The sequence below is a fragment of the Rhinolophus ferrumequinum genome, chromosome 17 (genome assembly GCF_004115265.2).
Source record: "Rhinolophus ferrumequinum isolate MPI-CBG mRhiFer1 chromosome 17, mRhiFer1_v1.p, whole genome shotgun sequence".
Lineage (NCBI taxonomy): Eukaryota > Metazoa > Chordata > Mammalia > Chiroptera > Rhinolophidae > Rhinolophus > Rhinolophus ferrumequinum.
Window position 1 is genome coordinate 15,962,308 of NC_046300.1, and position 26,176 is coordinate 15,988,483.

The following is a 26,176-nucleotide window of genomic DNA, read 5'->3' on the forward strand; positions in this document are numbered from 1 at the left end:
ATTAAATCCTCATGTAACTCTTAGCTAATTCACCCCCTCTTCTTTTAGTAACACAATAATGCAGACACCTATAGTATAAATTGCTTCCTCAGAGCTGTCAAGTGTAACAATTTTTGCCTTGTTTCTGAGTGATTATTGATAATGCATTTTTCTCAAATTAAATAAATATATATATATACATATACATATATATATATATATACACATATATAATATTAGGGGTTTTGACTATTAAAATGTAGGGAAATTATATGAAGAATAATTCGACAAATAAGTCTTTTTTAAAACATCGAATTTGGGAAAGGCAACTTAAGGTAAAAAAAGAAAACCCCACTATAAAATTAATGTATCTTATTGGTTACAGTGGTATTCCAAATTCTTTCTTTAGCTCTGGTATTCCTTCTCCTCATCTCCAGCCCACCGGAAGGTGGGGGTGGGGTTGGGGGATTCCAGGTGAGGAATATCATAAGAACAAAGAAAGAGAAAAGATTTCTTAAGATAAAACCCCTCTCAATTACACTGACACTGACTGCTTAATGACTGAAGCTAAAAACACAGAATTCACTGTCAACCTTACTCAATTGCTCTGGTTAAACAAATTTATAGACTCCATTAAGGTACATTTTGCCCCATCCCAAATGTGTTTCAGAACATTAAAGAGACAATCATCTTCTTTCTTACCGGGAGCTGCTAATATAAACAACATGCTTATTCCAACAGAAATATTATTCCTGAAAGAAAAACAAAAAGCTAAACATGTTCTTATTTATCGAAATTCTGTGCAGACCTATCAGGAAAGGAACTGTGGCTTTGGTCTATTACAAAAACATGCTCTCATATAATTATACCTTCCTGCCAGAGATGTAACCAAGTCCATTCAGAAGGAAAGAAAATGATGAAGGAAACGGCCGCTGTGAACAAACGGTGATATGAGGAGATTTCCAGGGCCTAACCATTCCCTGCCGTTTGAACACTTTCAAAACTAGTCAGCTGAAATGAGTTTCGATGAGAGCATTGTTACTTTAAATTAATCAACATTCACAACTTGCTAAGCAGACACAAATTCAAACATACTGTACCCCTGAAAGTAACCCAAAGTTTCTGTGACATATTCCTTGGGTGTTTGAACTTTGAAAAATGTGTGTATTCATTTATTGATGTGGATTGGATAGGTTGCCTTTCTACTTCAGTTCATAACATTTACCTACAGCGTTGCTCTAAATAATGTTTGAATTGGGTGGCTGAGAGGTTTCCATGTAGCCTTTTAAACTTTTCTCTCTCTCGCACATGCACATGTACGTGGACATGTACATGCATGTTCCCTGTACAAGCTAACATGAAAATAGGCACAGGTATGATTCATTCTCTCAACGCTTATGAGCACCTGCTATGTAGTAGAATCATGCCGTACTTATTTTCTAACTCAAAATTTGGATTTGTAAACGTGAATGAATTAATTCTAAATACTTACTGGCTATAATTCATAAGGTCATGGATGCTGACTATGCAGTGTTAGATTTGTGCCTGACATAAAAAAGAATGTCAAATAAAAGAGTGAATTTGGACATGTCTTTTCCCTTTGCGATGACTTATACACAGGCCAGTGGTAAAACATGTACCATCTATTACATTGCTCTCAAGATGGTAGACCCCGTGGCATCAGCATCACCTGTGAGCACGCTACTAATGTAGACTCTCAGGATTCATTCCAGAACTACTGCATCAAAATATGCATCTGTAGAAGATCCTGGGTGGTATCTATATACCTTAAAGTTTGAGGAGCATTGGCCACAGTAGCCCTCCCCCATCACCCCCACTATGTGATGGGGTGGGCATGGCATTTACAAGCTCTTGTTAGGAATCTTCAGAGGCCTAGAGTCGATTTACCTGTAGAAGGGGCTAGACGGAGTTGAATTGCTCTACCTAATGACATAAGAGGTATTTTGGATTTTTGTTCCAGAGAGAACCAGAAAAATCTAATGGCTTGTTACAGAGCTTGCGTTTCTGACATGCTGACCCTCTCCAACTTTATAATTGTTCGCTGAAGAACTCCCTACACACAAATGGCTTTTTGGATATGTAGAATTGAAGTTTGAATCAATGCAATCTATATTCTAAAGGTTAGAGTGTCTCAGGCGGATTCCTGGATTATGCTGTTAGACCATCATCAGTTAGCAAAATAAAACAAACAGGAGCGAAGTTCCCTGACCTGATTTCCTCTTCCCTCACTACTCTTCTGTATGCCTTTTATTTACATATATTTTAAATTAATTGCAACCTTCTTTATCTGCATCCATCATTCTTCTCTGTGATTAGTTGGACAACAGGAGGTCTGTTGTAAGGCTTATTTCCATGGTTTCTATCAGGGCAGGGGAAGATGATACTCTGAGGGGTGGGGAAATTCTGATTTCTCTCTCGTGAATGGGGAGGGGTGATAACATATCTCCAAGTTCTCTGGGTATTATTTTTATGACTGCTTGTGTGCTCGCCTTACAACCCTGCATGTGTTAGATGGGACTGAAGTCACATAATCAAGGGCAAAATCTCCCAAGTTAGACTTTGTCAGCCTGAGTAAGCCAGCTGAGTTTCTGAAATCTGCATCTGTTACTAAATCTGTAAATACTGAAGTAGTAGAAGCCTCCTTTCTGGCTCTGACAAGAGAGATTCCACATGAGGCAGGAGGCCGACCTTCCATTTCCTTATTTAGCAAAACTGAGTGTTTAAACTCCATTTCTATTTATACTATTCATATCTCATGATGGCTGTTGAGCCAAATATAAGACAAAGTCCAAGGAAAGTTTCCGTTAAATATTAGTGAAGAGTGAGGAAAGAAGCTCAAAAACTTTTAAAGACCTCCACTATTGTCTCCTGCAAGAGATTCCAACTCTACTGTTGCAAAGCAGGTTGGAGCATCATTTACTTAACACAGAGACCGGAGAGTAACAGACTCAAAGTAAAGTAAAAAGTTTACAGGAGCTTCACAAAAGCTGCGTGATATTTTACAATATGATGCATTTTTTAAAGATTTCCTTTCCATGGTTTCCTTCTGAACTACAACTTGAAAAGTAAAACATTTTCATGAAAATGCTCTATGAAACTGATTTTTATCCAAAAGGAATCATTCAGCAGATAACTGGAAGTAGGGGTGAGAAAAAGGATTGTAAAAAGCAGAGGTAGGATGTAACTCCACTGTTTTCAGAATCCACACCAAAGGATTTATTGCAGTTATTAAGTTAATCTAATTTAAGGTTCACTCCAGTTTTGTGATTTCCCCCCTTGTTGCTCTATTCTGCAGCCATTTTATCTTCCCATTGTCCTATTTTCATGACATTCAAGAATATGGAATCTTTTGGTCTATCAGGAAAACAGAACTGTTGGACTGCCTGGTTAAACAGTTATCTACATTACTTTTCTGCCTAAACCTAAAGTAATATTACTGGCATTAAGCAACAGTATTGAAAGTCTGGCAGGGGAGAGATACAGGCAGCCGCTTGTTGGAACAGCTATATATATGCTATATATGGACAGAGGCCTTTATCTTCTAGACTGTTTCTATGGAATGTTTCCAACTTCTTTTAGGGAATGCAGCATTTCTTATTTACTTGGGAAGGAACCAAATAATAGCATGCTCTAAAGAACTTCAAAGTCTCTCCGCCATCCCGGCTCTTTGGGAGTATTGGGGGCAACCTTTGCCTTGAGATTCATTTCAGGACTTTAGGAAGTCTTATAATTGTGGTCATAAATACCTACCTCTTTGCAACAGATAACACTAGTAAATAGAAAATCAGCAAAAATATAGATGATCTGAACAACAAAATAAACTATCAGGATTTCACTGACATGTATACACATTCCACCCAACAACAGCAGAATACCTAGTATTTTCAAGAGCTTATGGAACATTCACCAAGACAGACAATGTCCTGGGCCATAAAACAAACCTCAACAATTTTATAAGAATTGAAACCATGTATGTTTCAATTAGTCAGAGTATGTTCTCTGACTAATATGGAATCAGTCAGGAATTAATAACAGAAATACAACAGGAAAATCTCCAAACACTTGGCATGAAACAATACACCTCTAGATAAGCCATAGGTCAAAGAAGACTCAAAAACATTAACAGTAGCTATGAATGAATGAAAATGAAAATACAGCCTATCAAAAATGTGTGGGACACAGCTAAAGCAGAGCTGAGAAGGCAACCTATAGCGCTAATTGCTCACGTTAGAAATAAGAAAAGTTTTCCAATCAATCCTTTAACTTCCTACTCAAGAGACTACAAAAAGCAGAGCAAAATAAAACCAAAGTGAGCAGGATGAAAATAATAAACATAAGGTAAGAAGTGATATAATTAAACAGTGAGAAAAACAAAGAGCTAGTTCTTTGAAAAGACCAATAAAACTGGTCAATTTAGCAAGACAGGCAAAAATAGAGAGAATTTAAAAGCCACCAGTCTCAAAACTGAAATAGGACATCACAACATCTCCTGCAGCTGTTAAAAGGATAATAAAGTAATACTATTAACAGCCTTACACTCACAAATTAAACAAGCAATTCCTCAATGACCACCAACTACCAAAACTCAGCAAAGATGAAATAGATAATCTGAGCAGTCGATAATGAATTGAATTCACAATTAAAAAGCTCCAGAAATTATATTAAAATAAAAAGTAAAAAATAATGCTTTTGAAAATCTCCAGGCCCAGATGGTTTCACTAGAAAATTCTATCAATCATTACAAGAAAAAAGCACCAAATTTACACAATTTCTTCCAAAATATAGAAGAGGAAGAGATACCTCCCAATTCATTTTTGTTGAATTTAGGACATGTCCAAGACTTTGGAGAGCCAAGAATGAAGCGACATATATGTCTTTTAAAGTCAAACTGAAAAGGGCATTTGGAGTTGGAGACACCATCAAATAGAAATTCTTTTTTTTTTTAATCCCTTTCCAATGTGTAACCTGTACATACATATCTCAGCTGCTCTGTGCCATTTGTTAATGACCTGCTCTGCAAAATGATATGGAAGCCCAGGGTGGGTCAGGAAGCAAAAGTCCAGGGTTCCAGATGTGTTTTGCTATTAAGCCAACTTACGCAGTTGAATAAATTAAATGTTATCTGCCTCTGTAACATGGGCACACTGGTTTAGTTCCAAAATGCTAGTTTCTATGTGATTATCCATGCCAGCCAATAAAGGCAAAACCAGTAACTGTGTTTATGCTGTTACCATCAAATGGTTAATTAATACTCAGGCTTAAAAACATGAAACCTGGCTGCTCCTCCGAATTGGATCAACTGTGGGACCCAAAGTAATTTATTTCACCTCTCTGAGTAACAGTTTTCCTGTCTGTACAACAGGAGTCCTAGTAGCTAGTATTTCCCTTGTAAATTTGTGGTGGGGATTAAACAATGCAATGTTTGTAAATACTTAACATAGCAACTAGTCCATAAGCGATCTTGAACTCATGGTGGATACAATTATGGCTAACATTTTTGTGGTCTTAAAGATGTTATTAATCACGAGTAAAACCATAATGACATAGGTATTAACTAAAAGTGATATGAGAATTGACTATTAAAATAAACCTAAACTTTAAGGACTGAAAAGTGTGTTCATCAGAAACTCATATCAATATCTGATCACTGAGGAAAATCTATTCTCAAGCAAGACACTCTCATTTTCAAGTCTCTCAAAGCAAGAATGATTTGAACACCATAGTTTTTTGGCTGTAACCTGTTAACTGCCTTTCTATGTAGCGCTGGGTTATCAACAATTGCCTTATAAAGAACATTGCCCCCCCCCCCGTTGGGGGAACCCAATAATGTCAAATTGACGATAAACAATTTTTTTCCATTAGAGACATTTCTATATTAAAGCTTTTTATTTTCCTCACATATGTAGCTACAAAATTCAAATATCGCTGTGCAAATCAACTATTCAATTTTTCCAAAGTTTCTTAAAATAATGGCCTTTATTTATAATCTTACCAGCATATGCTTCTTCTGCCACCTGCTTAGTACCTTTATCACCCATTTACCAATGGGTAAAGAGTACAAAATCACCAGGAGGAAGACTATGCCCCTTACTGGGCCTCAGTGTAACTCAAGTGTCCTAGTTAGTCACTTGTAAAATATCCAATTCACTTTCTAAAAATCCACTGTGTATAACTTTAAGACCTAGGAAAGATATAGTATTTACAGAGATTTCAATGCTGCCAAGAATGGAGAAGAAGAGACACTTTTTCAATTGCGATTAAATAAAGATTAAGAATAGTGCCAAGAAGCAAATTGGGATTAAAATCTCAGATGGCTATAGCTGACATAATTTTGCCCCATTATAATGCTTAATCCTGGGATTTACTGAGTTTACTGTGATGCAGTCTGGTGTCAGCACCAGCTGAAGATGGGAGAGGGTCAGATCCAGGATGCAAGACTACAGGAAACAGGAGGAAGAGCGAGGCAAGGCAGCACTGTGGGGTGGGGACATGTGAACAGTGGTCCAGAGGTCAGCTTAGAGAGGAATTGTTTTCAAGGTCCTCCAGACTATATGGCTTTTACAGTTATCCAAAGAGGTTTTCTCCTCTATGAGATGGTCCATTGACAAAGAGTTGCTCCCCCAAATAATTCCATCATGTCCCTTTCGAAAGTCCCTGTTTGTATCACTAAACCCAGCAAAATGCCTGCCAACTGTAGGGCCAAGAGCCTCCATGCATTGTTACAGAGACATTGCATGAGCTGGGTTACCTGAATTTTATTAGCAGAGGTGATTCTCAGTGAGGTCAGGGGACATGATCTGCCTTTCCAAACATTCAGTAACTTCAACACTGCAGTGGAAACTGCATTGGATTTTAGGTCTGATATCACCTGTGGTCGTCAAAAACTAGGAGCTCAAAAGTCTCAGTCCACATGCATATCCTGATGTTTGACTTCTGGAGAAAATACTGTTCATGTATCATTTCTCTTTTCTCCCCACAGACCACATTAGTGGCCACTCACTTCCTTACCACTTGAAGCACTTGCTTCTATTTTGAGCATGATATTGCTTTAGAATGCATTCTTCTAATTGCAATGTTATTATCTCATCTCGAGGGTGGCATTTCCGTGGTGAGGCAGAAGCATGGGGCCAAAGCCACCAGCTTCCACGGAATGTAGTTGAGTCCTGTTAAATCTCTCTGAGATAGAGAGGGGGTGTTTCTGCACCCCTAAATTATCCCAGGATGTTTTTCAAAGGAGTAAAACATGTCACATGTACTCTGCCTTGTGTTGACACTCCTAAGTGAAGTTAGTAGAGAAGAACCAATGGGAAACCCGAGGCTTGTTCCTAATCTAATTCTCCTGTCCAGTTACCACATTCAGCCAATGTTCTCAGCCCCTCCAGGAGACCCAGAGTTTACAGGGTTAGTGGGTTCTGGCATGTTTGGAACCACATTACTGTACATGAACTGTACTCTAATGCAAGGCTGAACTATCTCTTTAGAAATCTGTCAAACGATGACACTAAACTAAATTTAAACTATATTATAAGTAGATATCTGCATCTTTCTTCTTCTAAAGGTATTGGAAACCAAAAGGAAAACTTTGTTATCACCTCTGGAACAACAGCTAGAAGACTATAAATTAATTCTTTGATAAACATTAGCAGAAGAAAATAAGACAGGGCAGAATGCAAACAACACATTACCATATAGCATATATCTAAATGCATAGCACAGTTACCACCAAATAATAGAGATAATGACATTTTCTAACAGTCAGAGAAAATATTGCCAAACGCTTTTGTCGAAAAAACTAATAATTTGAAACCCTTTTGTGTTCTTATTACTGTAAAAGCGTAAAGTCAATTCAGAGGTCAAACTAGCTTCTTTCTCAAACTAACACGGTGTGGAAACAAGCCAACGTCGGGATGCCTCCCAAACGTTTCTCTCATTCTTCTTGCCTAGACTGTAGGCCATGCAGTAAATGAAAGAACAGACAGCTATTCACAGATACAGAGGAATTCCATTATTTTTCCAATCTGACAAAATTCTAGCAGTGTCAGCATTAGTATTCTTATTGGGATTAACTTTTGGCAAGGATGGTGCTTTTTGTCATAGCTTCTAACAATGGTACATCTTTGGTATCCATCACACACTTATATCTGTACATATTATATACACACATCCATCAATTCACTGCAGAAAGATGACAAGGCATTGATGAGCGGTAGTGGGAACATATGCCCTACCAGGACCTACTTACTGAAGGAAGGTTGGGTCCCCCCGTCTGGCGGTCTTCGGGGTGCCAGTTAGCAGTTTTCCCTGCAGTGTGGTCGGCAGGAAGGACAGAGATCTGTCCCTAGCACGCGTCAGTGAGCCCTGCTGGTTTGCTGTGGCCCTCTGGGTACCGGCGTCCCATTAGGAGTGTGACACAGTAGGGAAAGAGACCGGTTCACTGTGAGACCTGCTACTCACTCTCGTACAGTGCATCGGCCCCCCTTCCCACTGCACAGTGGCTGCCGAGCTCTGGGCTGCAGACGTGTGGCCCTCGAGAAAGTGAGCCATGGAGTCAGAGTGCCACCGGGACACAGGCTGCAATGTCAGTGACCTTCTACAGATAGGGCTTTGTAGGAGGGTATTAGAAACAACCTAATGCGATCCTCTAGCCTTAGGAACCAGGGGTAGAATTCTCTTTAAGTTGAAAAAAAAGAAAAAAAAAAGTATGAACTAGGAAGATAGGGATAGGGTTGGCTCTCTGCTTCAAAATAAACTAAGAAAGAGGATGCAACAATAATTCACAGACACCGTGTTTAGCATGCATGCCTGGGATGCTGGAGTGACGGGGGCTTCACCTTCTTGTACCTGTTACCTCTCTGCACAGAGTTAATCAAATGCTCCATTATCTTCCCTGGGTAAGGGAAATGAGCTGGTTTAAATCGCCACGCTTGAATACTCACCCAGCTGAGAGATTTACATGCAAAGACAACTGGGTTAGAAGAGAAAATGGGAGACAGACTCCAAGTACCTGCGTGTTGTGCTGTGTGTGGCATCTGTTGACCCCTCTGGGCACTGTACTGCACTGAGGCCATGGGCCGGTACTGCTGCGTGGTTGAGGTAGGGTACTGACCGGATGGATAATAATATAGGGGCATCTGCGGAAGAAAGGGAGAAACAGCAGGGAGTGACAACTGTGCATTAAGTAACTTTTTAAAACTTACATTGTCATCTTATGACAGAATATGACTGGAGTCGATTGTAACTGCCCAAATCTTCCTCCAAGCCTATGTGTGTGTTCACGCTAGTCCTCCCATGAAGAGGTGACATCTATTCCCTAAGCCCTTGAATTGGAGCTGGCTCTGTGACTGGCTTTGACCAATGCCATGAGGCAGACAGAAATGATGACTTCTAAGACTTGCAAGCCTGATCCTTAAGAAGGCTTGCAGCTTCTGCTTTTGCAGGATGAGAGCCCAGCCACCACGCAAAGAATTCCAGGGAATCCTGCTGGAGGAAGAGGCGATATGGAGAATAAAGGAGCCCCACTCTGCAGGCTACACCAACATTCTAGGCATGTGTGAGGCCCTCTTGGATGTTCCAGCCCCAGTCAAACTGTCCCCGCCAGTACAATATGGGACAGAGATGGCCCATCCCCACCCAGTCCTGCTCAAACTGCTGACCTAGTCATGAGCAAGACAATGGTGATTATTTTAAAACACTGAATTTTGTGTTTTTGAAATGAAACGAGTGAATGCAATAGTCATCAATAACACCAAAAAAAAAAAAAAACAAACAACAAAAAAAAACTATGGTGGTTTTAAATATCCTATCTAACTGGAATTGTTTTTCTGGTGGAAACACAGGTGAGGCATGAAAACTGCTGATCTGTTGCCTAAAAGAAGCAAAGAATAAAATTATGAAATATGGTAAAGTCTATCAAAGCACTTTGCAGAGTGATTGGCACACAGGCAGGATCCCAGAAATTTATGTTCAATCTAAAAAAGGGAAATACGTTAAAATATTGCCTATGTCACCTCCTGTTCTTGTGTGATGACTGAGAATGGCTGCACATATTCTAATTACTTCCAGTAAGATTCAAATCAAATAGCTCCTGATCTGGAAAGACTTCATTGCCTGCTTCAGGTCACTTATATTCAGGCTATTCTCTCACTAATCTTAAACATTCTTTATTTCTAGACCTCTGACTTTTCTTCTGTCATCTTCTTTAAAGTGTAAACGGAGGCACACCAGTATGCAGCCTATAAGTATTGCATTCATAGAATAAAACTATGAGTCATCTGTTTGAGAACTGTGATTTTTATGGCTATTTTATTTTGTGATTTGCTCATGTCAAATAGGAAACACTCTTCAATTTCAATCTTGCTATTGAAACATACGTAGCCTGTTTTCCTGCCTCAGGATAAAGTAGGTCCAAGACAGGTAACATGGCCTGTATGGATCTGTGGTGTTGCAATCCCATGGAATGATGATGAAGTAAGTACAATTCTGACTATCGGAATATTGGAACATCCATACAATATGGATGTTCAAGGGTGAAAAGCTGAAAGAGTCTGAAACAAATACAGGTCAGTATGTTGCAATTAACTAATTTATTGTATGTATCGTTTACAGTTATTTGATCTTACTGGTTCTCCCTTTCTTTGTACGGCAATTTATAACAATAAAAACCAAAATGATTCTGGAGTAATAACAAGTTCTAGTTATGCTCCAGCAAATGGTGATGCTATTAAAGATGACTGCCATTCTATACAGCAGGTGATTCCCAATATTAACAGTAAGAACAAGTACTATCTAATTTGTTCATTAGCATTATATTTGTAGGACTTTTAGGAAGAATCGCATTTTGTTCCTTTAGGAGAGATTGTTTGTTGATTCAGTGTAAGCTCTTAAATGTGTTATCCAACCCTGCTCTCTCCTCTTATATTTAGTATGAAACATGATGATATCTTCAGGGCTGAGGGACAGGGTTCAAACAATTGAAAATTTTCCTGATGAGCACTAATGGTTTGGATAAAAGTGCAATTCCTAGTTGAGAGAGGGGTCGGGGGGCGGGGAGAGACTCATTTTTAGTACTGTTTTTCTGTTTGTTTTAATCTTGTTTTTCTCCCAGTTCTACCTTCTTTGATACCCTGACAAAAGGTGGCTGAGATTTGGTCACTTCGGCCCAGCATCTCCAGGTGGATCATCAGCCAGCCGTCAGGAATTGCAGCTCCCAAGCATACAGGGCAAGTGGGAAATGGCATTGGACTCATTCTCATCCGCCTCGTAGAGTAAGGAGGCTGGGCTGAGCTAAGAGGGACCTCTGAAGGATCAATATGAAAGGTTGGCAGGGAGAGAACGGAAGGGACAAAGGAGTGAGAATAGTCTAAAAAGGAGGAAATGTATATTTTCAAATAACTATGTTAAAATGCAGAGAATCAAAAAGTGAGTGGATTAGGAGAGGGAAGAAAGAAATGAGAGGAAATCAAAAAACGAAAACAATAAGCACTTCTCTCACTTCCCTTCTGCAAATCCCTCTTCGCCTTGTCCATGTGTTTCTTGCTTCACCCGCCAGTCAGCATTCAGAAAGCACGCATGACAAATCAGACACACGTGACCTCCAAGGGTATTAAATAGTTCATTTTCTGCATGCGTTTAACATATGTCCTTGGATGCCCAAGAACTGTCGCTCACAAGTTCTTCTCTTTGCTCCACAGTTGAGTAATCAAGTTCTAAAATGTTTACTAAATTGAAAATCACTGTGGGTTATATCCTATACTTCAATCTGTGGTTCTTTTAAAAAGAAATTCATGGATGTCTAAACTGATCATGAATCATGAACATATGTTTTTTTCTCCCCTCCCCCCTTTCTATTTTTAAATCTATTAAAAAGGGAATGAAAGCATTTCTGTTGCAGACATCCCAGGGATTCTGAGTTGTCTTTTGTCCTGAAGTCCACTAATACTGAAATTCCTTCATCAAAGAAGGACTTTTTAAAACAGTCTTCAATTAAATATTCTGCCAACTCTTCTCTTTGACAACAGAAATGGGTCAAAGAATGCTTAGATGCTGTTGAGGCTAAAAAGCTAAACAATTTTCCCAATAATTAAGCTTAACACATTTAATTCATTAGCAAAATAATTAATATATGTATAAAGACCTTTCTCCTATAACTTCAAATTATTTTTCACATCTCCTTAAATCCTACTAGTGAAGAAACATTACTGAGAAGGCAAATAAAGATGACCTATTAATTAATCACTCAAAATAAAATGAACAACTGAGTGAAAATTATTTCATGGTGGAGGGTTTTGCATGGCTTGAAAAGAAAATAATTTACTCAAGATGTTAAGGTAGTGAAACAAATGATAAGAAGGTGACACTGTACTTTAAGCAGCTCATCCAGTGCAATATTTCATAATTAGGATGGAATATGCTTGGGATATGTGTGCCTTGAAAATGGACCAGAAAACGCCTCTGTGCATTTTACATCTTGACAGTAATCACTTGCAATATTCTGCAAGGGATACCCAGGAGAGCACCGGCCATGTTTGGTGGAGAACAGTAACACATAATCAGTCTTTGAGAAGACAGTAAAAATCAGTGATCTGTGGTGTCTTACATGCTCGAGTCAATTAAATATGATTTATGGCTACTTGTGAGGGTACAAGTGAGCTCAGCTTCCCCCGAGGGAAAGGAGAGGACAGTGGATGTCGGCTTAGCTTCCTCCTTTACATTCACAGAGGAGCTCCTGCCTAGAGCACCAAGTTAGCTCCAGAAAATGCTATGAATCGTTAAGAAAGGAAAGAACAAATTTCCAGAGCAGCAGCCAAGAGAGCATTGAAAATTCCCCAGGAGCAGGCTTTCTGCTTCTCCAAGGCTCTCCAATTTCCTGGGCAATGCAGTGAGCAGGATATCACATGAAAGGGGCTGTTTTTATGTGGACTCTGTACCAGCAGTCTGGAAAATGAGATGTTCCCCCATTGTATCGTGGACCATTGGGTCAGTTTCATGACATCTACTTTTTGCACAACGGATGAATAGGACAGACCAGGTCCTGCAGGTGGGGAATATCAGTATGGACCAGAAGAGCAAGACAGGTTGACCTGACAATACTCTCCACGGAAATATAGAAGTCAAAGTATACTACAACTCAGCTATAGGTCACAGGTGTGAGAAAAAGCATGCTTACCTGTGCAGGTGGAGGCTGTTGCACAAATCCCTGGGGTGAGGGTGGGGGCTGGAGAACTTGTTGGGAAAGGGAAGGTCCAGAGCCTGAGAACCCCCCGGTCGGGAGCTGCTGGCCTGTAGAGGCGATGACATAGCTGGGTTGTTGGGTTGGCTGTGGCATGAGGGATGGCGGGTAAACAGGGCCGGATGGGGGCTCAGGAGTCTCTCCTGAGGACTGCCTGCTCAGGTTCATCTGGCTGAACTGTGTCGCCACATCATCTCTCTGCAAGACACAAAAATAAAGCAGGAAATCAGCAAGATCAGCTTAGTAACGGTAGAGGCACACAGAGACAGACACAGGCCACATGCTTGTCATTGTAGGCGAAGCAGGGAGTATACTTTGGAAAAATAAAAGAAAGGAATTCGCCATCCAGAACAAGAGAATGTAACAAGAGTAAACAGATTTAATCATCCTGAGGATCAGAGATGGCAAACAATTTGACCCACATCTCCCTCTTTCAATGGAATCAAATTAGGATTTTTTTTCACTAAGGACTTGGGCTCCTCAGAATGGCGCTGAGATGAGGAGAGCTTGGTGTTCTGTCCTGAAGGGTCAACTGCTCTTCCCAGCAGTAACCACAGGATCTGCCTTCTGGGAGAGGCAGAAGGACTTGTGTTCATCATCACCCAGGACTGCTGCAAAGATGGAGTCAGTACCGGTATCACCAGCAGGCTGGGTGGGGTCCCATTTTTATATCAGGTGGTGTTTGTTCAGTGGCCTGGCATGAGATTTAGGGACAATGCTCACTGTTGTTATCCAAAAGGACTTAATACATTGAGCAGAAATGAAGGAGCAATTGGGGGATAGGGATGTGAAAACACCTATATCAGGACAGCGGGATGATGATAGTTACCATCTCAACACTGACTTTAAGATATTTCCCAAACCCTCACACCAAGTTCATGTGTCTCTATGTTTCTGACTTCTAATTTTGAGGGCATTCAATTCCTGCTTCACTGGGAAACTCTTAAAAGTAAAAGGGTATCAGATGGCAGAAGCACTAAACATGGAACAGATGACAGAAAGAAAACCATGATATGGAAGATGGGTTGCAATGTTCTGGAATGAGACACGCACACACATACCTCTCATTGTTAGCCCAGGGCACCCACCCAGCATCATCCAGCCTAGCACGGGGAGGTAGTAAAACTAATGAACATGCTCCCAAAAGTCACACACATGTAATACAGTACCAGGGGGAACTGCTGCGTTGCAGACACAGGCAGGAGATGCTGGGGAGGAAAAGAGACTGCTGGGTATTGCACTGACTGGGAGGAAGGCTGCAGCCCCTGGACAGATTGGAGGAAAGAAAAAGCCAATCAGGTAAGAGGGATACACTGGGGGGTGAAATCCCACAGGAACGCTGCCATATGTGAAGCACGCCACCATCACCCCTTACTGGTCCTCTTAGCTCCGTGCACTTCAGAGAGAGGGACCAGCCACCAATGGAAAGTCAAAGCCATGTGGACTGGAGCCCACCAGGCCTGACGGAGGTTCGTTTGCTCAGTGACCATTCCTTTAAGAAGGTATTGCGATACTTTTCATGTTGTTGTTGGTTAGACCCTCTGGGTCTAAAATATTGCCCAAGGTCCAAGAAGTGAGGAAAAAATATATATATTTAAATCAAGGATCACTCCAGCAACTTATCTGGTACACTTCAGGTTTCTGTGGACATTTCCATGTCCTGAGGCAAAGGAGGGCAGCACGACATCTCTCTAAGGGGAGTATGAACAGCCAGGCCACCATGCAATGAATTGATTTCTATTCTTCCCGTTGATAAAGACTAATCCCAACCCTTTGCAAATATGAACACTGGGTCTGTGTTGGGAATGGGTGAGCAAGTTGATACAATGGTCTGGGTAGGAACATGAGCTCAGTTCCCAAGATAGGCTCCTTGAGACATAAAACTAGCATCTAGACCTAAGAAAAAACTTGTCTTTCATTTTTCCTAGTAGCATGTTCTGACCATGCAAGTCATCGGATCGGCCACTCATCTCTACCCAAACTTAAGGCTCCAGATGAAATCCTGTCAACCTGCAACCGAGGTTTCTAGGCTGCAAGGTTGTAGTTATGAGTAAACGGAGGTGGCACCGATGGAAAATATCCCTTCTCCCTGATGTGCTGTTGTCCTCAGGACTCTGCAGCCTTCGTCTCGGAGCCCTTCTCCTCCCCGGTTTCCAAGCAACTCCTTACCTGAGTGACCAGTGGGCCTGCCAACTGTGGCTGTGGCGGCTGGACCTGCTGCTGTGGCTGAGGTGAGGGCTGCTGCTGTGGCTGCTGCTGGGACTGCCCCACCATCACACCTCGCAGGGGTTGCTGACTGGTGGGGGGGTTGTATATTGCAGGGGTCCCATCAGGATTCACAAAGGGCTGGCCTGCAATGGAATCATAGCTTGGTCCAGGTGAGCCTGTCAACCTCTCCTTTGGCAGAAAGAACCCCTCTGATAGATATCTGAAAAGCAATCTAAGGTAGAGGGACAGGGCGGTGGAAATCTAGGACATGAGAACCTTCGCCCATGCAAAAACTTGACTGGGTTTGACCCATCCGGCTAAACCAGATAACAGTGTAAGCCCAGAGCAATTTAAGAAGCAGCAAAGAAATCTATCACCTCAGGGAGATTTGCCAAAGCTAAGTACATCTATGTACAGTGGCACCCAGTGGAGAAAGCCTGTGGAGAAGCAATCTTCACAAAGCCTTGTGTTTTGCTGCCCTGTACCTTACAGCCATCAGCGAGATAATGTACCCTGAGAGGGGGCTGCTTTCCTTTTATGCAATTCTAGCTACGTTCAGTTACACGTTATTTTCCAATACATTTGTTTTGCTTCTCCTAGCCTCGTCCCCAATTCAGTATCATTATCATTTCCACAAATATTTATACAACAGAACATATCACATCCATTCACTCACACTTCTCTGAATAGACATAATCAGGAGTACATGGGGGTTTAGATTTTAAAGGTGATGCATAATAAACCTATCGCAGGATCATATTATAATGATGAAGCAAAATACCTGATTTTGCCTTTTGAAATAATAGCATAGTTCACTATTATAATTACTACTATTTGGGGAGTATTTTATAGTTTACAGACTAGTCTTATTGGAACCTTATCATGGCTCTGTGAGGAAAGAAGGTGTCACCTCCCTGTGCTTCAGAAGAGGAAATGGAGGCCCAGCAGAAAGGTTATATAGGAAGTGCAAGGAGAAGAGTCTGAGACAGCAAATGAAAGAGAGCAAAGGGGGCGGAAAGGGAAGGTAAAGGAGAGGACAGATCAATTTTCAATGTGGCAGGCGCAGTGACAAGCACCTGACATGCATGATCTTAGCTCTTCCAACAACTTACAGGTATGCAACCTCATCTCACCTTGGAGACAAGAATATTAGGGCTCAGAAGGACCAGGCAACTTATTCAGAAACACAAAAAACAGTGAGAGAACCAGGAAAATGGGAGAACCTGGTCAATATGACTGCAAAGTCCATTCACTTCCCATTTACACCAAATAACTGAACTATCCAAGTTTGCATAATGAGTACCTGGTACAAGGAGGTACCATGAAAAAAATCCAGTCATCCACTGAAAATTATTAATCAATGCACAATAAGTCAGGGGCGGTGGGGGCCATGTGTCAAGGTGGAATTGCACCCAGGATTGGTAGATAAAGAATGAGCAGGATCCGAATATGGAGTAATGGATTGGCAAAGTGTTTGTGGGATGGTTTGTGAGTCCTTTCTTCCCTCTTCTATAATCCCCACATCCCTATGGGGAAGGGAGTGTCCCCAAGTGGAAACCATGGAGATAGTCTCTAGGAACCTGAGGAAAATGCCTGGGAGGAGAAGGACTCCCAGCATGGGGTTAGGATCTCAGAGGAGAACCTCCCCACTCTTGGTATCAAGGATATGGCAGAGCCAGCGTGCTGAGTTCTTCCCAAGCCCATAGCCTGTCCTTACAGTGTTCAGTATGCAGGACTTACATGAGTACTCTTACCCATGGTAAGCGGCACATCGTGGGCAAGGAAATCAGCCTTGTTCTTTTGTAATGTATATGAAGAACAACTGAAGATCACCAGTAATATGAGGAAAATTAGCACCCAAAATGAACAGGACAGAGAGGGAAGATGTAAAAACTGACCGAAAAGGAAACAGTATTCTAGTAAAAACGAACTGGATGCTATTCAACAAGAACAGACCGTTATAAAATAGGAGCTAAGCGAATTAGCTAATGCATGCTACCTGAAAGAAACCAGTCCCAAGAGGGTGGCTCCTGTATAATTCCATTTCTACTACATTCAAGCTCGAGCAGCACTGACCTATGGACCAGAAATCAGAATAGCGGGATCTCTAAGAGGGCACAATAGAAGCTACTGGGAGACTAGATATGCTCTCTGTCTTTCTCTGGGTGATGTTTACACAGGTGTTCATGTATGTAAATATTTACCAAGGCTCCACGTCAGATGTGTGTACATCATGCACTTCACCTGTGCACTTTATAAATGACATTAAGAAAGCAAACTGTAATAGGTTGGGGAGGGAAATGCTGGGGTTATAGTGAAGCCAAACAAAATGCTCACAGGTAAAGAGTGATGGACTTGACTTCAGCTCAGTTAGGAACTGTAATGGGAGCTTAGCATTCCCCACTATTACCAGAAATTTCCAGCCAAACGATATTTGTGGGTATGCGACAAGATACCTTAGATGCTGCATATTCATGAACATACTTGCCAGAACTGCGGAAGTTCTGATAACAGTTTCGTAACCAATCACAATGTGCTGTGATGGAAAAGCAAATGTGCCAGAATTATGGTCACAGAACAATGACTAAATTTAGTGGTGTTTTTTTCTAATATTCTTCATGGATACTTGTTTTCCTATCACCATCAATTCATATTGTTTTATATATTTTATTTTTGTAAAAATAACTTTCTTTTGTATTTAAAATCTGCAATTCATTTCCCCCCCAAAAACCAGTAACTTGGGAAAGGATGGAAAAATAGTCCAATTTTCAAAAATCTATCAGCCCATATAGTGTTCTAATCTTTAATTGCTCCCCTACCCACCCACCCCACTTTCATTTGTCTCTTAAAAAGATAAAACTTTTAGATACCTAACATTAAAAAAAAATCTTCACAGCAACATTATTTGAAATTATTTAAAAATCGGTCTTACTCTGTACTTACACAAACACACATAAAAACATACACACAAAGATGGAAGCTAAAAGAAAGAATCTATTATATTCTACATGACTTTCAATTTACCCCAGGGGAGTGTGAAAAAAATGACCATAATTAAGGTGAAAAAACGTAACCACACAATATTCAGATGTTCTTTGTGATAAATTTTAGATCTCCTGTTTGAAATATTAATATGCTGTAGAGCAGAAGACAGAAATGTTTCTAAATAATTGCATATATAAAGTACTAAGAATTTACTTGGGGAGAGGGAGATGGCACGTTCTTCTGAAAAGTTTGATTTTTATGCTCACCAAGGAGAGGTAAAAATAATTGAGGAAAATGAAAGAAATAAGATGGAAACAGACCAAAAACAAATTCTTAAGAGAGCAACGCTGTGTAACTATTGGTTTTCAAATCAGAAAATGATCACCTCTCAATATTCTACCATTTACAACAAATCCAGATGCAATTACCACTGAATACAAGCAATTAGTTTGAATGACAGTTGCTGAAGACCAAAGGGGAAAGGAAAACTAGCTGGCCTTAGGACTATTCAGCTTGGAAGTCAGGAAATACACTATTGTGTGTGCCCAGCACCCCCGGCATGTGTGTTGGCATAGGTGAAGAGGGTGCAAAGACAGAGGTAAGCTCAGGGTGCTGTGAGCTCAGCCAGGGCAGAAAGAAGGATTTAATGCAGTGAGTTCATTTCTCTCAAATACATGATATTAGGTGAAGAACTTCTCCCTTTCCCACATCAACACGTCTAATGTGCAGATTTTATTGTACTCACATAGAATTATTGATTACCTGCACAGTAACTAAGACTTTGTTACCCTTCAGCATGCAAAACATAAACAAAAACACAACTAAGTATGAGCACTCCCTCGAAAGGGCTTATAAATGTGCTGGTAACAAGTCACTGAACCCATGGGCAGTGGACACAAGGAGCAAAGTAGTCACATGCTCTTGGTTCCTAACAACCAAAGCGTTTCTGCCATGTACCTGGCAAAGGGCATTGATTTTAAAAGAAAGAGAGTGGGTGAGGAAAAGAGATTTGCCTTTCTTAGTTTTTAAAAGGTGATCAACCGAATTACAAGGAAATTATTGTTTGATGCACTATTGTTCACGGATAGTCAAGGGTGAATTCAGATCTTGCAAAGATATGTTTTATAGATAGTGCATCAAAACTTTATGGTGCATTTAAAAAAAACGTGGAGCAGTTTGAATAAATAAATGCTAAAAGTTTTGTGAAAAACAAAACGTATAGATAGGGTCATGGAAGCCCGTCAGCGGCATTTGGAACAGACCAGCCCTACGAGGCTACTCAGAGTGAAATCTCTGCAGATGGCATGCTCTTACATCATACACTTATGCATTTGTACCAGATGAAGGCAAAGCAAAACAGAACCACAACATATACGGGCATCAACAAGTACTTGAGGGACACCAAAGGCTGCTAGCATCTCTGGATAGCACTGATTTAAAAGAAAATAGCCAAACAAAGATGAACTCTCTGCTAAAAATTTACAAAAGGAGGCTGAGTCCAAGACAGCTGGAGGAAGATCAAACTCAAGAGTCAAACCCAGGCTTGCCCTGCAAGGACGAAGATGTTACAGAGGGATAACTTTGAAAAAGAACCTCTTCAGCAACCCACTCATCCAGATGTCTGAAAAGCAAAGAAAGAACAGGCCAGAGGTCCTGAGTTAGAAATAGACCAGCTGAGAGCCCAGTCCTAGGAGAGGCAAAAAGTCATGGCTGTGCCTGGGGAACTGCAAGAATATTTGTGGGTGGGGTTGGTTTCAGGGAGCCAAATATTTAGTACATAGTAAGAGCCAAGGCTATTGTGCTGCCCAAGGAAGTTTCATTTAGTAGACAGGATGGGTAGGTACCTTAGTATTTTCAAATCATTGCTTGTCTTATTCCTGCTTAAGATAGATATTTAATTAATCAAGTTACACATGCGCAACTTTCTCAAATATAAGACATCAGATGAAAAACTGCTCCCCATGCATATCAACATATATAATGGGTAGTAGATAATATTTCGATAATATATAACTATTGAGCCTAATAATTTGCCTAAGACGACTTTGTTATCCACTCTAGGGAAGCAAAAAAAGTAGCCAAGTAAGGCTCCTCCCTACAAGGAGCTTATAAATATGCTGGACAAAAAGGAAATAAACACAAGGAAAATTCCCACAGAGCAGCAAAGTAGTCAATGCTCTTGGTTCCTAACACCAAAGCCATATATTTGGCAGAAGATGAGAAGTATGGATTTCAGGAGTTCACAGCAATGGCAGAGAAAGATGAGTTCCAGACCAAAGGAGGCAAATTTCCAGCTTAAGAGATTAGATAGACAGATAGATAGACAGATATGGACAGATAGATAGTAGATAGACAGACAGACATGAACATATGCACACCACAGACACACATACACACACATACATGTATACACACCTGCATTTGCATATTTTCAATTTAAACAAAAACAAAACCAAAAACAAAACACGTTATGTAAGAGAAGAAACATCACGGTCACCTTACATCTCACCACTCAACCACAGTACACAACATATTAATACAGTTTTCTTTTGGACTAGGTCTATTTTAATGTGTAGCATTTGTCAGATCAGAGAAGTATGTATGGTGAAGCTATCAACAATGTTATTAGATCCTGTTCCTTAGTGAGAATCCTTTTTCAAAGGAAATATTTTGATAACAGCTCTAAACCACTCCATCCAATGAATAAGAATTGGGACTTGGCACCAGACAGTACTTTATTTCTTTCTCTGTAAACAAGATTGCAGATAATAATATACACACACATGTGCACAGCCACACTATCATTACAAATAATATTCTTGCATTATACCCTAAAAATACTCTGTTGAGCTTTTTTGAAACACTCTGTAATTTTGCTTAAAACAAACTGCTCATAACTAATGCTTAGTGCGTGTTTTTGTCTGCAAGCCCTTCATCTGTATTAAAAGTGAAAGAATTTAAGCCAGCAGAGTCATATCACACTTCGATCAGTGCCCAGAGTAATGAATATGATTCTGGTTTTCTTTTAATTTCCTTTATAGAGCTTACAATGATCCAAATAAAATAAAAGCGATCTAATATTCTCCTTAGAAGCATCTAATCAGAAAGCTTTCAAATGGTTTTCAATAAAATGATTATGCCTTCTTTTCCCTGAAGCTGATGGCATTTTCAAAATGTCTCAATCAAACACCATGCCTTGAGAATGTGCCATATGTTTTCATGAAAATGTGGCAATTATTCAAGTAACTATTTTACTATCATTCTCATGTTTCTCTGGATTTCCTAATTACTAGTAGCACTATACGTGTGAGAAGATTGACTCAGATCATTTTTATGAGATTCACATCCGGTTTTGCATTTTCAAGTTTAGCTAATCAAAGAAATACTCTGCAATAATCTAAAGCAAACCTCAGAAATATTTTAAGACAATTCAATTTTTTTTCCAATCACTTATAAGGGCTTCTAAGGAAGTGACTTAGTCAAGGTCAAACCTTCCAATCCAAGGTTTTTCAACCACTGCGCTACTGATATTTCGGGCTGGAGAATCCTGTGTTGTAAGGAGCTGTACTGTCCATTGTGGATGGTTAGTAGCATCTGGTCTCTACAATCTTAGGTGTCAGTAGCAGCCCGCTCCTCCCTAGGTCATGAAAATCAAAATGTCTGCAGATATTGCCAAATGGCTTTGGAGACATGGAACATTGGCCCCCTCATCACACTGAGAAGTTTCCCCCATGGAGCAGATATTCATCAGTCTATTTTCTCAATGCTCTGGGTCCTTTGGAATCAGCACAGAGATTAACTGACCACTAGAGAAACTGAAAAATCAAGAACCAATGGCCATTTATTATGGTAGACGCTATCAACATGAAGTTAGCAATTTTCCAAACCCCACCAAAACTAGTCTAGGTTTAAAACCTCTAAAATACATAAGAATTTGCTCTCTGTATCCTCTTCACCACTGGTAATCCTTAATCTCCAGTAGGAGTTTGGTGAAGTTGCAAGGTAAGAAAGCAACTTCCATAGTTACTGATCATTATGTGTCCCAGTTAAAAATCTCGTTTCTGAAATATCATGGATGCAAAAAACACTTTTAACATCACAACAGGCTATCCATGGATTTATTCTGAGAAACAAAGTTTTAATTATTATATCCCAGTTCACCACTCAACAATCTCTGATCTTAGTTCTTGGGAATACATGAAACACCTGTGGTCAGTGAAGAGAGGACAGAGAGAAAAGTAGCTATTTCTGGGAAGTATCTGTATCTATACACCTATATCAATACTGATATCAATATGGAGGTATGTAGATTATAGCTATAGATCTACTCTTCCTAAACCAAGACCTTTCATAGCAGTTTATGCACCAAGGTCTCCTGCTCCGGAATTTTCAGAAAACTCGCTAGTAAATGTATAAGATTGAACATAAGAACTAAAGTCTGGTCTCGTGGCCCTGCCAAAACAGAGGAAATATACTAACCTGTGTGTGGATTAAGAAGGATGCTTCCGGGCGGGATGCCTGTTGCAGCTTCAAGGGGAAGGAGGATGTAGCTTGTGCTGCTGGCACCAACCTGGCCCCCCATTCCACTCTCCGGATAGGGTACACAGCCAGGAGAACTGGGTGCAACGCCTGAGACCAGGGGTGCGCTCTGGAGAGGGGGATGGGTGCGGGACAGTGATCCTGAGGAACCCGCACTGCTGGACGACTCAGAACCTACCAGAGACACAAACCAACACATCACTCAAGTACTCTGGTTCTAAATACTGCCATCATGAAAGAATCTGAGGTGAGTGCTGCGGGAGGAGATTAACTCATGCCCCTCCCACATTTTGGGCTCACATTTTACTGAAATATTTACTACGTATTTTTCCGTTGTGTCAATTTCCTAAAAGGAAAGAGATTAAGAATGAGTATTTCCTTTCGGCCTTCTCACGTGCCCGAGGTGATGAATTGGTAAGTGGTGTCCTGAACTCAGTGCCTGAAAACTCCCATCACGCTGAGTAATGAATGCTATGGAAATGTCTTCCTGAGCTGGAGCCATGCGGATAAAATGACTAGGAAGGAAGTTAAAGAGACTACAGTGTAAGGAGGAGTCCTAGGAGGGGCTGATCACACAGATGGTTTTAACGTACTGGTTCTTCAATGTCCCTAAAGCTCAGTTTGAAGGTGCGTCGTCAGAAATAATCTCTTCTTCCAGATGGAGCAGAATCGGATCATTCCTATTGGGAGTGCTTAGGCTCTGCTCTCTATTTCACATATTCACAGAAGTCATTAATACAGCCACGAGGTGGACCAACGAGGGTTTGGCCTTTATGGCAACGATTGAGCATCCTCCAGTTGGCACAGAAGAGTCAAGTCAGGGGGATGTTTGTGGACTGCGGATTTCTCAAACATGTAGGTAACTGGATCAGTGTGCAGAAGCCCCCAAGATGGAATCTATCCTCGATTATCTCCCTTCCCTCTATTGTGGACAAAGAAACACCGGCTACATTCAATGTCCATTAGGTACTAGACACTCTTCACTGTAATCAGAGCCAAGCAGCTCTGGCACCCTTGACCATGGCTGTTCTGGGCACTGCATATGAACCCAAGCATTGGAGAGAAAACACACCAAGCAACATTTTTGTATCTGTGAATGCAAACTAATAGATGATTTGGATGATATCGTAGGTTGCAAGAATGTAGTACAGGGAATTTTTTAAATTATTAGCCCACAACTCTTGATTTATGTCATTAAAAATGCATTCTTTAGTGTCATTGAAGCTTTATATATATAAGGAATAGTTAACATTGTTTTCAAGATTCTAAAATGTGCCCTTCAGTTAAACTGGAAGTGTTTTTAAAATAAGTAATAGGACTACAACGTAAGTAATGGGACTACAGAGAAGAGGGGCCATTGGAGAGTGATACTTTTAGAGGACAGTGATATTTCCTGAGCATTTAGTATGTGTGAGCACTTGGTTAAACACTAATAGTAAGTACTGTTACTGCCTATATAGATAGGGAAATTGTAGCATAGACTGGTTAGACAACTCAAGTCAACTCACATAGCTAGACAATGACAGAGCTGGGATTTGATCTTGGCAGACTGATCTAGATTTAACCATGACCCAACTGCCTCCTGAAATCATACATATGTGTATACCATGGATGGCCACAAGTGTTCTCAGTTGAGAATCTTTGCTTTTTTCCATGACTTGATTATTAATAATGGTAAAGTTTCAGGTCAGTTCAGGATGCTCTATCTACCTGGTTTAAATACTGATGGGCTTCTGAATAACATATGGGGAGAAAAATAAATTTGAAAATGCTAAGAGTAATCCTGAGACTGCATTTTTGCTGACGTTATGACCTGAGGTCAAACTGAAGTCACAGCGCCAATGCAAACTAGAGTTGGTTTGAGGACGTTCCCACGTGATGTGATGTGACAGTCCAAGTTTGACACTAGTACAGAGTCAACAACAATAACAACAATGGTAATAATACAATAAAACTTCCTGTCCCCAGACATGTAAGGTCGTACATAAGTGACCACGTCCATCTCTAGGACATAGACAGTGAGAAAGAGTTGTGTCCAGTGAGGCACATCCTAACTGATTTGAGGGGTGAGCTAGTACGGGCATGGGTATGTGTGCTGGGGGTGGGGATTGATGCACGCAGACTGATGTGCCACAATCAAACTCAAAGAGTGACTTCATTTTGGCTCTCAGAAAATGGCTATCAATCCTTGACTTACAATGTCCCTTCTATCAGCTGGGGAAAGGCAGCTGCTTCAATAGGAACAATAAGGAGACAGTGCAAATACGACGCAAATGATTTGATCCCACAGGTTAAAAGAAGTAAAGAAGGAAGTCAATTTAGCTTAAACTCTCAACACTTGCAAAGATGGAGACAAAGTCAAACCTCCGTGGAGGGGTGGCTCAGACGTCACCATGTCACCAGGTTCAGGAACAGGCCTTTCTGACTGATTCATCACAAGCTTTGATCAGCTTGTAAGCACCAAGCACCCAGAATCAGAGAAAGCGATATTTTACCCACAGCCAGCATTACTGAAATTCTTGATCAAAAAATGGATGTTAGCAATGGTGATAAAAGACACGGGATTAGAATTGTTCAAAGATTCTTTTAAAAAATAAAATTGATATTTGAGAACTTGACTAGTTTGAGTGCTGAGAGTTAAAGTGGGTTTTTTGTTTTGTTTTGTTTCCTCGTTCAGGGACTTCATGACAGCAATGGCAAATATTGGCCACTGTCATTGTGCCAATCACTTTGTATGAACGATCCAATCTAATTTTCACAGTACTCTCATTTTGAAGAGGAGAACTGATCCTCAGAGATGTTAAGTAAATTTCCCAAGGGCAGTTAGTGGAGTCTGAGGTCAAACTGAGGCAACACAAATTCATGGACATGCTCTAAGCCAGCAGGTCCTATGTTTTCCCTAGAGTCATTGAAACGAGAGGCAGGTGGGGCCCAGAGCCCTGAACAGGTCTGTGCCGAGTTCTAGGAGACATAGCACAGACATTCAATGCTACTGTCAATGGCGTGCTCAGAAATTAAAGCTGGACCCTAAGAGGCAGCTTGTGGGAGGTGTCGGGAGGCCGAGCGAGAGACTCAGGTGAACACTCAAGACAGAAACAAGAAAAAGGAAAAGGGGAAAATGGGAAAAGATTGGAAAAGAAATCATAAGACAAAACAAAATGGAAAACTGGGAAGGGGGCAGGGCAGAAGGGGAAGGGCATGGGCAGATCTGCTTCG

At 40.6% G+C, this 26,176-nt stretch overlaps 1 protein-coding gene across 1 annotated transcript in view; it reads right to left on the bottom strand.

Moving 5' to 3' along the window:
- The window catches only part of ARPP21 (cAMP regulated phosphoprotein 21), a 160,255-nt gene that overhangs the window by 39,910 nt on the left and 94,169 nt on the right, over positions 1–26,176 (bottom strand). Inside the window, exons 15-18 of the mRNA XM_033132278.1 lie at positions 22,901–23,134; positions 15,398–15,579; positions 13,166–13,426; positions 9,005–9,131 (exon numbers count right to left, since the gene is read on the bottom strand). Of these exons, the coding sequence (XP_032988169.1) occupies positions 9,005–9,131; positions 13,166–13,426; positions 15,398–15,579; positions 22,901–23,134 (804 nt within the window). The remainder of the gene's footprint in view (positions 1–9,004; positions 9,132–13,165; positions 13,427–15,397; positions 15,580–22,900; positions 23,135–26,176) is intronic.